Below are 15,299 nucleotides of genomic sequence, written 5' to 3'. Positions count from 1 at the left end.
ATGAATGTCAGAAGCAGAGACCCAAGAATTATCCTCCTGGCCATAACCCTTCCATTTGACCAAGTACTGGCGTCTCCGTCTAGCCAAACGAGAATCCAATATTTTCTCTACCTCGTATTCCACATTGCCTTTAACCAATACAGGGTCAGGAGGCGCCGCCATAGGAACTACTGGCTCCACAAACCTCTTCAACAGAGATTTATGAAACACGTTTTGGATCTTAAACGTAACTGGAAGAGTCAATCGAAAAGAAACAGGATTAAGGATCTCCAAAATCTTATAAGGTCCAATGAATCTTGGCTTGAACTTTGGAGACGTAAACCTTCATAGGAATATTCTTTGACGACAACCAAACCATATCACCCACTTTAAACCGGGGACCAATGGTCCTATGCCGGTTGGAAAACCGTTGGGCTTTTTCCTGAGAGAGGGACAACTTATCCACCACTTGGTCCCAAATCTGCTGCATTCTCTCTACCACAGTGTCCACACTTGGGCAGTTCAAAGATTCCACCTGCCCTGAAGAAAATCGAGGATGAAACCCAAAGTTACAGAAAAAGGACGACATCAAAGTGGCAGAACTAGCTCTATTGTTTAGCGTGAATTCGGCCAAGGGCAAAAATGAGACCCAGTCATCCTGATCAGTAGATATGAAACATCTCAAATAGGACTCCAAAGTCTGGTTTGTTCTCTCAGTCTGCACATTGGTCTGAAGATGAAATGCAGAGGAGAAAGATAACTGAATTCCCAGTTTGGAACAAAAAGCTCTCCAAAATCTGGAAACAAACTGGACTCCTCTGTCCGACACAATGTTCTCAGGAATCCCGTGCAACCGAACCAGCTGTTGTAAAAACAAGGGCACTAACTCAGAAGAAGATGGCAACTTTGGGAGTGGTACAAGATGGATCATCTTAGAAAATCTATCACAAATCACCCAGATAACAGTCATTCTCTGAGAGACAGGAAGATCGGAAATAAAATCCATTGAGATATGGGTCCATGGCTTCCTGGGCACCGGCAGGCGCATCAACAACCCACTAGAACGAGGACAGAGTTTGGACTGAGAACAAGTCCCATAGGACTGCACAAAATTCCTGACATCACGAGATATATCAGGCCACCAAAAAGACCGACTCCCCAAATCTCTGGTACCAAAAATACCTGGATGACCAGCCAACGCGGAGCAATGAATTTCAGACATTACTTTCTTCCTCCACTGGTCAGGGACATACAATTTTCCCATAGGACAACATTCAGGTTTGTCCTCCTGAAAATCCTCCAGGGCACGTCTCAAATCGGGTAAGATGGCGGAAAGAACTATACCCTCATTTAGAATGGTAGTAGGCTCGGTCACAGAGAATCTGCAAAGAAACTCCTAGAAAGGGCGTCTGCCTTAACATTCTTAGTGCCCGGAAGAAAAGAGACCACAAAATTAAAACACGTGAAAAACAAGGCCCACCTAGCCTGTGTAGGATTCAAGCATTTGGCTGATTCAAGATAAATCATATTCTTGTGGTCAGTGAGGACCACAACTTAATGTCTAGCTCCCTCCAACCAATGTCTCCACTCTTCAATTGCCCATTTCATGGCCAACAATTCCCGATTCCCCATGTCATAGTTACGGTCAGATGGGGAGAATTTTCGAGAAAAGAAGGCACAGAGATTCATTTTAGAAGTCACCGGATCTTTTTGGGACAAAACGGCTCCTGCACCAATCTCAGAAGCATCTACCTCCACCTGAAATTGGGAGTGAGACATCAGGTTGCCGTAGAACCGGAGCAGAAGTGAATCTCCGCTTAAGCTCCTGAAATGCCGAGACTGCCTCTGGAGACCAATTCACCACATCAGCTCCCTTTTTGGTCAGATCAGTCAGTGGTTTGACAATACCAGAAAAATTACTTATAAATTTACGGTAGAAATTAGCAAAACCCAAAAACTTCTGGAGAGCCTTCAAAGAAGTGGGCTGAACCCAATCATAAATGGCCTGTACCTTGGCCGGGTCCATTTCAGTAGCCGACGGAGACAAAATGAATCCCAAAAGTGAAATCCTCTGTACACCAAAGAGGCACTTCGATTCCTTAACATACAGGGAATTTTCCCTCAAAATCCGGAACACAGTCCGGACATGTTCCATATGAGAATCCCAATCACTGGAAAATATCATCCAGATAAATGATCAAAAACTTATCCACAAAATCCCGGAAAATATCGTTCATAAAACATTGGAAGACAGAAGGGGCATTAGTGAGCCCAAAAGGCATCACCAGGTACTCAAAATGTCCCTCCGGAGCATGAAACGCCGTCTTCCATTCATCCTCGTGCTTGATGCGAATAAGATTATACGCCACCCTGAGGTCAAGCTTGGTAAACCAGCAGGCACTTTTAACTCTGGAAAATAAATCAGAAATCAGGGGTAACAGGTACTGATATTTATCAGTGATTTTGTTAAGGGAATAGTCAATACAAGGCCTTAATGAACCATCTTTCTTGGCCACAAAAAAAAAAACCCAGCACCTAAAGTTGAAGAGGATGGTCTAATATGACCCTTCTCCAATGACTCCTTGATATAAGATTGCATAGCATGATGTTCGGGTACCGATAAGCTGAAAAGCCGTCCCTTGGGAAAATTACACCCAGGCATTAACTCAATTGCACAGTCATAACGCCTATGAGGAGGCAAAGACGCAGACTTACTCTCACTAAATACATCAGAAAAATCAGGCAAATAATCAGGAATATCATGAGACTGGGGAGTGGTGGAGAAAACAGGAGTGTCACTAAGAACACACTGACAACCCTAAGGCCTCTTTCACACATCAGGTTTTCGCCGTCAGGCGCGATCCGGCGCTTTTGACAGAAACCGGATCCGGCGAAATGCAATGCCGGATCCGGTTTCCCCCCCATTAACTTGCATTTGCGCCGGATCGCGCCGGATGGCCATGCGTTTCATCCGGTTTTCGCCGGATCCGGCAATGTGTCGCAATGTGTCGCGATCCGGCGTCTGGAAAAAACGTCTACTGTAACGTTTTTTGTCTCCGGCGAAAAAGCCGGACACGCCGGATCCGGCGCGTCCGGCTTTTTCACACAATGAAAGCCTATGAGCGCCGCAATGCGCCGGATCCGGCGAAAGCCTGATCCGGCGGCCGGATCCGGTTTTTTGGTCTGAGCATGCTCAGTAGCTCTGCCCACAAGACATATATAAAAGCAAGACAGTGGGACCCACAGCCACACCCAACATGCCACCCAAGACAGCAACCAGGTGCAGGAGAAGGCAGGAGACATCTGCAGCAGCACCATCAGCACCACCCCAATTGGAGCAGCATGCTGAACAACGGGAGGGGAGTCCAGCAGCAGATGAGAGACGGTAATTATCAAATCACCCATTCCTCCAAACTAGGGCTATTGAATATCAAGATATTCATTGGCCCTTTGTTTCTCTTTATTCAACAGCCGCCCAATAGATGCAGCAGCAGCAGCAATGGCAGCAGCTGGAACACCACCCACAGGCATGGAGTGTGGCCACCAGGAAGACAGCACATCATCTTCTGGGAGCCCTCCCTCGCATCGTCAGCGTTTGACGGTAAGTTTTTATTTCCAAAATCCATCTTCTCTGTAATATATGTCTATTCATGGCCTTTTATTTCAAAACAGGAATCACAAGATGAAGAGGAGCTCCCAGAAGAAGAAGGAAGGGGTGGACTGACACCTGGAGTGGGCTCACAATTCGTAAGTTTTTTGCATCGAACGCAGAAACACAACATCACACTACACACAACACATAGAAAACAATGTTCTGCAGACCACACACAGCAAACAAATGCCTACATCCAAAGACATAACTTTTTTTGTTTTCTTCTCTAGTCTTCCCAATCTGGTGCTTGGCCAAGAGGTGCTCGCAGTGCCTCCCAGGGTCGTCGGCGACAGCAACGCGGCGGTCACCAGCGTGTAAGTATAAATATTTTTGCTTTGTTTTTTTGCACTTTTTATTTCATTTCTTTTGTGGAGGCTAATTATGTTATTTTTGTCTTTTTCTTTAACAGCCTTCACAGCGTGCTCCCGACTCTGACGTTGAGGATGGAGGGATTGATGTGGACCGCCTCATCGATCTCGTCAGAGAAAGGGAGCCGCTCTGGAATATGGCTGACCGCCGCCACGCTGACCTGATCGTTACCCGACGACTCTGGGAGGAAATCTGTTCGCTCCTTGTGGGCCGCTGGGAGGACCTCGATGTTCGGGCCCAGATTACAGAGCGTAAGTATATACAGTACCGGTTGCTTGATTTAAACCAGTGTTTCCCGAACTCCAGTCCTCGTGGTCCCCACGGATCATGTGTTCAGGATTTCTATTTACTATGGAAATCCTGAAAACATGACCCCTGGGGACCATGAGGACTGGAGTTTGGGAAACACTGATGTTGTATACTAACCACTCCTTTCTCGTTTCAGGGAACAGAATTGTGAATCGGTGGCGGTCTGTGAGAGATCGTTTCAAGAAGGAGTTCAATAAAGAGATGCGGGCCCCTAGTGGATCTGGAGGACGCAGGAGCAAGTACAAGTACGCAGAAGGCCTTTCGTTCCTCCGGGAAACAATGGTCACCAGAAGGTAAATATTACACACCACATGTGAAAAAAAATGTTAGATGTAAATTTTTTTTTCAGCCAGGGCCATACCATGTCAGTATTTTAATTGTTTTTTTTTCTCTTTATTCCACAGCACGGTGAGCAGCACTCGGGAGCCGGCACGATTGGACCCTTCTGAGGCGATCCCTGAGGAGACCGGCACCGAGGGACACTTCGACCGCCCCGGTACATCTGCACCTTCCCAGCCTTCCCACACATTCGACCCATCTGTCCCATCCACCAGCACAGGAGCATCGTGGCCGCCTACATTACATGAAGCTGCTGGTGAGGAGATCGCTTTCCCTTTACCCCACCCTTCTGCCCCTGCCGCCTCTAGTACACCTGCGGGTACTGGGCGGCAGCGGCAGAGGGGTCAGGAAAAGACTTATGCGCCAGAGTTCTTGCATCTGAATGCATCTTTCCAGAACTGTCTAAAAGTCTTGTCAGAGCAAATATCCGCAGGCTATCAGCAGATCAACTCCAGCATTCTGGAGGTGAAGACACTTCTGCAAACCATGCATTCAGAAGCAAGATCTTCGCCAAACCACACCTTTTTCACGTCTGTTGTGGAGCGCATGGAAACGCTCTCTCCTGCCCAGCAGATGCATGTAATGCATTCATGCCACGCTGCTCTCCAGCAAGTTACCTCCCAACCTCCTCCTCCTCCTCCCACCACAGTAGTTCCTCCACCTGCACCCCCTCCAGCCACTTTCCATCCTCCCCCTCCTATTACATCTACACCCCCTCCAGCCACTTTCCATCCTCCCCCTCCTATTACATCTACACCCCCTCCAGCCACTTTCCATCCTCCCCCTCCTATTACATACCATCCACCTCCAGCCACTTTCCATCCTCCCCCTCCTATTACATACCATCCACCTCCCCAGCACCATCCACCTCCCCAGCACCATCCACCTCCCCAGCACCATCCACCTCCCCAGCACCATCCACCTCCCCAGCACCATCCACCTCCCCAGCACCATCCACCTCCCCAGCACCATCCACCTCCCCAGCACCATCCACCTCCCCAGCACCATCCACCTCCCCAGCACCATCCACCTCCCCAGCACCATCCACCTCCCCAGCACCATCCACCTCCCCAGCACCATCCACCTCCCCAGCACCATCCACCTCCCCAGCACCATCCACCTCCCCAGCACCATCCACCTCCCCAGCACCATCCACCTCCCCAGCACCATCCACCTCCCCAGCACCATCCACCTCCCCAGCACCATCCACCTCCCCAGCACCATCCACCTCCCCAGCACCATCCACCTCCCCAGCACCATCCACCTCCCCAGCACCATCCACCTCCCCAGCACCATCCACCTCCCCAGCACCATCCACCTCCCCAGCACCATCCACCTCCCCAGCACCATCCACCTCCCCAGCACCATCCACCTCCCCAGCACCATCCACCTCCCCAGCACCATCCACCTCCCCAGCACCATCCACCTCCCCAGCACCATCCACCTCCCCAGCACCATCCACCTCCCCAGCACCATCCACCTCCCCAGCACCATCCACCTCCCCAGCACCATCCACCTCCCCAGCACCATCCACCTCCCCAGCACCATCCACCTCCCCAGCACCAGCAACCTCACCAGCACCAGCAACCTCACCAGCACCAGCAACCTCACCAGCACCAGCAACCTCACCAGTACCAGCAACCTCACCAGTACCAGCAACCTCACCAGTACCAGCAACCTCACCAGTACCAGCAACCTCCACAGTACCTGCAAACTCCCCAGTACCAGACATCTCCCCACTTCCAGCAACCTGCCCCGTACCAGACATCTCCCCACTTCCAGCAACCTGCCCCGTACCAGACATCTCCCCACTTCCAGCAACCTGCCCCGTACCAGACATCTCCCCACTTCCAGCAACCTGCCCCGTACCAAACTCCTTCCCCATACAACTTGCCATCAACATCATCTGCTCCTACAGTCCCTGCCCAACCCTCCACTCCACCACCCACCACCTCTTCTGCTTCCCACATGTCCACCCATTCAGTAGTTTTTTCCACACCTTCACCTCTAACTGTTCCTTCCCCACAACGATCCCAGTCCTCTCTCCACACTCCCAGTGTCGAAGTGTCCTGCAGCCCCTACAGCAGTATTTCCACCACACACTACACAGAATTATAATGTGTGTATTTAAATAAAAATGACCAGTTTTATGGTTTCAGTTTTATAGTTTCAAATTTTTATTAAACATGTTTATTAAAATTTTAAAAAAGTTTACTAAAAAAAACATTTTTCAATAAAAGTTAAATTATTTTACACTGGTTGTCTGTCATTTCTTTCTGCGGCGAAAAAGGTTAAATACAGGGTATTTAAAAGGTGAAATGGTATTCAAAACTAGGTATATAACTGTGGGTAAATTTTAGCTTTTTGCCACAGTTGTGTTCCTGGTTGTGTTTGAAGCAAAGTATTTCACCTAAAAAGTTGTGTTTATTGTTGGTGATTTCCGAACAATGTACACAACTTTTGTTAAAAGGTGAAATACTTTGCATAAAACACAACCAGGTACACACCTGTGGCCTAAAGCTAAAAATAGAGACCATGACAAGATAGCCAACTTTGGTTGGCAAAGGTATATACTGTTGGTACAGAAGGTACACAAGTTTGGTTAGGGCACAAATCTTTCACACTCTGTCATCCTGCCAGTGTACTCTGCCTTGAGGTGACATAAAGTATAGTGCAAAATTGTCCCTCATTACTGAAACCGTCACAGAACTTCTAGTGGTAATGTCATGGTAATCTTGCAAGGTGGTTTCTTCAGAGGTGTCCTCAATGGAAATGGGTTCCTTGCATATAACAAAATTGTGGAGTACCACGCACGCTTTGATCACCTCGTCCACAGTTTCTGTCTTGAGGTTGATCGCAGTCAATAGGACCCGCCATTTGGCTGTCAGAATACCAAAGGTACATTCAACCATTCTTCTTGCTCTTGTGAGGCGGTAATTAAAAATGCGTTTTGGTCTTGTCAATCCTCTGCTAGAGTACGGTTTCAAAAGGTGTTCTGACAGCTGGAAGGCTTCATCCCCTACACAGACAAATGGCATAGGTGGACCAGATGTTTGCGGCAGCGGTCTAGGTGGTGGGAACTGGAAGGTGTTTCCATACAGTTTACGCCCCATGGCAGACAGTTTGAAAACTTGAGAGTCATTGGAGCGGCCATAGGCCCCAATATCAACCGCAATAAATTTGTATTCCGCGTCAGCGATGGCCATGAGGACAATTGAAAAATATTTCTTGTAATTGAAATATTCCGATCCAGATCCAGCTGGCTTTACAATGCGGATATGTTTCCCGTCCACAGCGCCCAAGCAGTTTGGAAACTGACATATCTGTTGAAACTTGTCAGCAATTTCAATCCACCTCTCTGTTGTGGGCTCTGGTAAAAACTCTTCAGCTAAGGAGTCCCACAGTGCACGGCATGTGTACTTCACAATTCCAGATATGGTGGAAATCCCGAGTCTGTACTGGAAATGCAGTGACGAAAGGGATTCTCCAGTTGCAAGAAATCTGTGGGGAATTAACAAACAATAAATTAGTTTTAAATCACAGCATTACATACCAAAACTGACCTAACACTTGGAGATACAAATTACCACCAACAAGATTGCAGTGAAAGTGTGCTCTGATGCGATCATATCCTATAAATGTGGCTTACCTTAAAGTCACCATCAGACGCTCTGCGGGTGAAACGGAGAAGCGGCAATAGGTGTCCGCTTTTCTTATGAGGTGTGCAATGCGCTCCACCAAGTAATCAAAATTCTCCATTTTCATCCTAACATATCCAAAAAATTTATCCGGGTTTCGTCGAAGGTCCATGCATAGTGTAGAATAGACCCCACGCGTCATTCTCTTGGCTGTGATGGGGTGGATCCACAAACGTCGTCTACGATGCCTGATGCGCTGCTGTCTCGCTCTCTCCTTCTCCAGAACAATCACCCTCAAACGATTTGCCTCCGCTGTAAAATCCGCCAAATTCTTCAAAATATTTCCAATGACAACATCCATCTTCGCCAGTAAACTTGCTCTTCTCTCCAACCTGCACTTTCTCCTCTACAACCTGTCAAAGAAGGGCTGTAGGAACATGCTATATATAGTTTTCCAGTAGCCAATCCCGTTCGGAAGGCCACAAGGGTCAATTTTAAAAACCGGATCCGGCGTAATCCGTCGAAAAACGGATAGAAAAACGGATGAACCGGATGAGACGGATCCGGTTTTGTCTGTCAAGAAAAAGACGGATCCGGCAGAAAACCGGATCCGTCACATCCGGTTTTACTAAACATTTGCTGGATCCGGCGTTCCGGCACGACGCCGGATCGCGCCTGACGCCGAAAACCTGATGTGTGAAAGTAGCCTAACTCACCACAGACACAGATTTCCAATCCAAAACCGGATTATGAGTTTGCAACCAGGGAAAACCCAGAACAATAGTATCATGCAAATTGTGCAACACCAAAAATTTACAATTTTCTTGGTGGTCCGGGGCGACCCGCATTATCACCTGGGTCCAAAACTGGGGTTTATTCTCCGCCAAAGGAGTAGCCTCAATACCCCTCAAAAGGATAGGAGTCCACAGGGGTATCATGGGAAAACCACAACGTTTAGCAAAGTCTAAATCCATCAGATTCAAAGCTGCTCCTGAATCTACAAAAGCCTTAGCGGAAGATGTAGACAAGGAGCAGATCAGAGTAATTGCCAAAAGGAACTTAGGCTGTACACTGCCCACGGCAAATGTGTTAGCAAAACGTTTTTCTCGTTTAGGGCAGACAGAAATGGTATGAGAGGCGTCTCCACAGAAAAAACACAGCTTATTACGCCTTCTAAACTCCTGACGTTGCGCCCTAGACAAAACCCTATCACATTGCATGGGTTCAGACGTTCGTTCAAAAGGCGGCAACGCCTCTCGTGTAGTTTTACGTTCACGTAAACGCCGATCAACTTGAATGGCCAATGACATAGAATCGTCAAGACCAGAGGGAACAGGAAATCCCACCATAACATCTTTTACGGTTTCTGCCAAACCCTTCCGAAAGAGAGCTGCTAGAGCATCATTCCATTTACTAAGGACCGCCCACTTTTGGAATTTTTGACATTATAACTGCAGAATCCTGACCCTGGTTCAATGCCAATAAGGTTTTCTCAGCTTGATCAATAGCATTAGGTTCATCATACAACAACTCCAAGGCTTGAAAAAATGCTTCCACATTAGTCAGAATAGGATCTCCAGGTGTCAGAGAAAAAGCCCAATCCTGGGGATCACCGCGCAGCAGGGAGATGACAATTTTAACCTACTGCACAGAGCTCCCCGATGAGTTAGGCTTCAAGGCAAGAAATAGTTTACAATTATTCTTAAAATTCAAAAATTTAAACCGATCCCCAGAAAACACATCAGGAGTAGGAATTTTTGGTTCAACAGCAGATGATTGAGCAAGAAAGGCAGAGATTCCCCGCAATTCTTTCCTTCTTTTGAGTACCCTAGTCTGCGGTTGGGCTGGTGATTCTGTTATGATTGGGTCACTGAGGAGGAGAGCAAGCCCAAGCTAAGCCACAGTAAACCAGAGAGGTTGGTAACTAAGCGGATTGCAGACCCCTGATCCTATCCACAGAACTAGCAGTAGCAGTGGAGCATGCCTACGATGATCCTAGACGCTTCGGCACAGCCGGAGAGCTAACTAAGCCTAAAGCAAGAAAGGGGAAATCTAAACTGCCCCAGAGCAGACCCCAAAGGAATAGATAGCCCCCAAGCATATATTGTCGGTGAGACAAGATGAAAACACAAACGCAGGTAGGAAAATAGACTGAGCAAACCATGGGGCTCACACTGACTAGACAGGAAAGACACTGTCTGCAATCACGCAAAAAATAAAAACATGCAAAAAAGTCCAACACATCTGATGCAAAAAATACTGAAGTTGCATGACTTCGCCCACTAAGTTAGCACTCTGGCCTCTTTTTGCTCTGCTTTCAGAATATGCCAATCTAATAAGGGACAAAAACTGGCACAAGCAGTAACATATGGATGGTGATTCAGCACAGCCCCAGCCAGAGCTGGCTGACCACACAAAACTGAAATAGACAAAACCTGATCAAATGAACACTTAGCTGAACATGCAGGGACTGAGCTGGGAACTAAGACCTCAGGAGGCAGGAAGAAAATCACCAGCAGGGATAGAGGGAGTCGGCTGTCTTAAATCCCAGTCTGAAACCCCAGTTCTCCAATCGTCGTCCTCATTATCAGGTGGCAAGCTTCTGTTAATCAGATCAGCTCCATTACCTCCAGTAACCACCAGAGGGAGCCCAGAAAGAGAATTCACAACCCCTCTGTCACCTTGACCAACTCCACTACCTTCAGTGGTAACCAGAGGTAGGCCAGAAAGCGAATTCACAACACCTGCCCTTTCGGGCTTACATTCTACAGGATGGTGGGGAAGGAGACAGTAGGCTGGGGGATTGCAGCAGCTCCAGTGATGGTGAGGCGGTGGTTCCAGTAGTGGTGAGGGGGCAGTGGGGATCATTGCAGGCTGTAGGCTTTCCTGAAGAGATGGGTTTTCAGGTTCTGTCTGAAGGATCCGATTGTGGTTGATAGCCAGACGTGTTGGGGCAAAGAAATCCATAGGATGGGGGCTATTCGGGCGAAGTCTTGGAGGCGGTTGGGTGAGGAGCGAATAAGTGTGGAGGAGAGAAGGAGGTCTTTGGAGGATCGGAGTTTACGTTAGGGAAGATATCGGGAGATTAATTCAGAGATATATGGAGGAGACAGGTTATAGATGGCCTTGTAGGTCAGTATTAGTAATTTGAATTGGATACGCTGAGGGAGTGGGAGCCAGTGAAGAGATTTGCAGAGGGGAGAAGCGGAGGAGTAGCGAGGAGAGAGATGAATTAGTCGGGCAGCAGAGTTAAGGATGGACTAGAGAGGTGCGAGGGTGTTAGCAGGGAGGCCACAGAAAAGGATGTTGCAGTAGTCGAGACGGGAGATGATGAGGGCATGCACAAGCATTTTAGTAGAGTGAGGGTTGATGAAGGGATGGATTCTGGAAATATTTTTGAGCTGGAGGCGGCAGGAGGTGGAGAGAGCTTGGATGTGCGGTTTGAAGGACACGGCAGAGTCAAGGGTTACTCTGAGGCAGCTGACCTCAGGTAACTGGGGAAAGCGTGATGTCGTCAGTTGTTATAGATAGGTCAGGTAAAGAAGATCTGTGAGATGGGGTAAAGATGATCAGTTCAGATTTGTCCACATTCAGTTTGAGGAAGCGGGAGGAGAAGGAGGAGGATATGGCTGATAGACACTCTGGGATTTTGGTGAGCAGAGGGGTGACGTCTGGGCCAGAGAGGTAGATCTGGGTATCATCGGCATAAAGGTGGTACTGGAATCCGTGGGACTTTGAGTTGCCCCAGGCCAAGTGTATAGATTGAGAAGAGTAGGGGTCCTAGAGCAGAGCCTTGGGGGACTCCAACAGAGAGAGGGTGGGAGTGGGAGACGCTGAATGTGCGGTTGGAGAGGTATGAGGAGATCCAGGATAGGGCAAGTCTTTGATGCCAAAGGGAGAGTATCTGTAGTAGGAGGCAGTGGTCAACTGTGTCGAAGGCATAGGACAGGTCTAGATGGAGGAGTATTTTGTCCGTTCGCTTTGGCTGTAAGTAGGTCGTTAGTAATTTTGGTCAGGGCTGTCTCAGTGGAGTGATGGAGGCGGAATCCAGATTGTAGATTGTCAAAGAGAAGCTGCTCCAGGAGTTTGGAAGCGAATGGGAGCAGCGATACTGGGCGATAGCTGGACATAGCGGTTGGGTCGAGGGTTGGCTTTTTGAGGATAGGTGTGATTGTAGCATGTTTGAAAGCAGAAGGGAAGGTACCGGAAGTTAGTGATAGGTTGAAGAGGTGGGTTAGAAATGGGTTAAGAGTGGTGGGGAGATGGTGGGATGAGATGGGGGTCAAGTGCACAAGTGGTGTGGTGTGATTTGGAGAGAATATGAGCAAGCTCCCCTTCAGTGATGTTGGATAAGGAGGTTATGGGGTTTGGGCATTGGTCTGGTATACAGACACTGGTCTGGGGTTGTGGTGGTTGAATAATAAAGACTTTCCGTGTTTGGTCTATCTTGTTTTTGAAGTGCATGGCGAAGTCCTCAGCAAAGATTAGGGAAGTTGGAGGGACAGTGGTGGACTGAGGAGGGAGTTAAAAGCAGGGCTGTGGAGTCGGAGCTCTTTTTGGTGGAGTCGGTATAAAATGGACCGACTCCTAAAATATATAATAAATTGGGTACAGTAGTTCAATGCAGAATGTGCTGAAGATTTTTTCATAGGAATTTGGGAAAGTTATGAAATGTCCTATAAATGGCAGTTCTATTCCAGATCTAAGGCTACATTCGCCCACAGTGTTTTTGCTGCGTTTTTTGAGGATACGTTTTTCAGCTGCAAAAGCAGATCAGCTTTTTAAAAAACCGCATCACCTCAAAGGTTTTTGAGCTCATAGATAATGTTTTCAATATCAAAAGCAGATTAGAAAAATGCCACACAAACTGACATGCTCATTCAGCCCAAAAACGGATCCTCACAAAACAATGTGTCTGAATGTCATATGTTGAAACCCATTGACTTTGCTGGAATGCCCAGAGTCACTGCATTTTACTGCAAAAAACGGATCCGCAAACACGTGTGTGAATCATGGCCGTAGCCAGCGTGGGGCAGCTGCCCCCCCTTGAAGCAGGGGCACGCACGTATCAAAACTCACTTGTATTCTGCAGTGCTCCCATCCTGTACCGGCTCCAGAATGCAGGGGGCAATCTCCCCTCCTCTGTCCTGTCTTCTGCCGTCTTCACCAGAGAAAGGAGGTGGAGGGGTACCTGCCCTGCACAGGATCCGATTCCTGGGCCCCGAGCTGGAGAAAGTTGTGCACACGCTGCAGCTGGCAATAAGAGATAGTCTGCAAGAGGGACATGCTGGAAATCTGATTGGAAAAGTGAGGAATTTGGTTATTGCCACCAGAACCCCTAAAATTGATCCATCTTGAAGAGACGTGCTGAGAAAGGGGCAATTGTCGATCAAGCCACTCGGTGGGGCAGCATTTATTTAATGATTGAGCGATTGCTTGAACTAAAACAGTTTCTTATAGCTATGGCGAATCCTCAGGGTAACCCTAAATGAAGGTCAATGGACACAGGTGGCTGAATTGAAGGAATTGCTTAATAACACATTTACCGTGACTAAAAAATTACAAGCTGAGGATTTAACTCCTGGCATTTTCATAAGGGAGTGGAAGAACTTGCTATTTTGCCTGTGCTAAAGAGGAGGTTTAATCGCAGATGGCATTTCTGCTTCAATGAAATGGAGAGAGACACAGCTATTGGAAAATAAAATTTTTCTGGCAGCTGTTTATATGGACCCAAGTCATCGTATACTGCTTGATGATCAACAGCTTACTAAAGGAAAAGAAGCTCTGACTGAGGTAGCAGTTAGGATGAGTGGCATACAGGAGGACTGCCAGGAGCAAGAGGACTTGGGTCCTGACAGTGCTACTGCTGCCATATCTTCATCCTCATCAGATGAGGAGTTTGACTTTGACAAGTATTTGGATGACATGGAGCAGGCAAAGCGTTGCCACAAGGAAAAAGATTTCACTCTGTCTCCTATAGCAAGAAAATTGACCATATTTCAGCAAAATGTTTCACTTGCTCTCAAAGAAATAGAAAAATTCAACCGTTCATCAAAACTGACTGCATGAGGCAATTCCTTTATACCCGAAAATTGTTAGAGATGTTGCCCATGTGGTTACGGCTTTGCCTCCAACCAGGTTAGTGTAGTGAGGTTGTTCTCTAGCCTTTAAATTATTAGGTCAGATTTGAGGTCATCTATGAAGGAGGATCTGATGGAGGAAATTCTATTTCTTAGAACAAATTAATAGACTGCACAAATGTTATTTAGTATGTTTTTGTTGAAAACTGTTTTTTGCCACTTGCATAGTTTATTACACAGTGTGTGTGTGTGTGTGTGTGTTTGTGTGCATATATATATATATATATATATATATATATTCGATATTACATAGTGTATTATATATTTACAGTTTATTAGTTTTTTGTGTTCTAAAGTTGTATTCCAATAAATATATATTATGTTCTATCTAAATATCTTGATTATTGTATCATTAAAATTATTCATTGTCTGATGTTCACATTGTACTACAATAAATTTTTCACTTAAATATAAGCAATGTATGGTGAAGTCGGTGTAAGGGAAATTGAGGAGTCGGAGTCGCAGGTTTGGCATACCGACTCCACAGCCCTGAATAAAAGTATTGAACAACTGTTTGGGGTTGTGGGATAAGGAAGATACAAGGAATGTAAAGTAGGCCTGTTTAGCAGAGGTGAGAGCTGATTTGAATGCAAGTGTTGCAAGTCGCCGCCAGAGATGTCTGCCAGCAGCTCTCATAGAGAACACAAGCACTTGAGTGAGTGCTCCTTTATATATTAGAGCCGGGCGAGATAGATGTTGACCTACAGCTAAGTGTATGGGGAGCTCTAGGCTTCAGTCTAATGTACTAATGACTAATGTAAAGGTAGGTTCCAATGGGGCGAATACACAGAATATTACAGCAGCAAAGTAGAAGAGAATTCCTGCATTGTTTTACCAGAGTTGTATTAATTTACATTTTATGGTGCTTTATAT

The 15,299-nt window shown here is 46.9% G+C and overlaps 2 protein-coding genes across 2 annotated transcripts in view; both read left to right on the top strand.

Moving 5' to 3' along the window:
• The window catches only part of EIF2A (eukaryotic translation initiation factor 2A), a 63,115-nt gene that overhangs the window by 11,706 nt on the left and 36,110 nt on the right, over positions 1 to 15,299 (top strand). The gene's annotated exons all lie outside the window — the stretch shown is intronic.
• LOC141092726 (uncharacterized) lies at positions 4,385 to 15,275 on the top strand. The gene is made up of 3 exons (XM_073579120.1): positions 4,385 to 4,602; positions 4,714 to 5,649; positions 15,194 to 15,275. The coding sequence occupies exons 1-3, from the start codon at positions 4,385 to 4,387 to the stop codon at positions 15,273 to 15,275; spliced, it is 1,236 nt and encodes a 411-aa protein (XP_073435221.1).

This window comes from Dendrobates tinctorius, unplaced genomic scaffold (assembly GCF_039654945.1).
Source record: "Dendrobates tinctorius isolate UK_male_01 unplaced genomic scaffold, ASM3965494v1 ptg000060l, whole genome shotgun sequence".
In the NCBI taxonomy this organism is placed as follows: Eukaryota; Metazoa; Chordata; class Amphibia; order Anura; family Dendrobatidae; genus Dendrobates; species Dendrobates tinctorius.
Note: the sequence above shows the minus strand (reverse complement) of the source record. Positions and strands in the feature narration are given on the sequence as shown.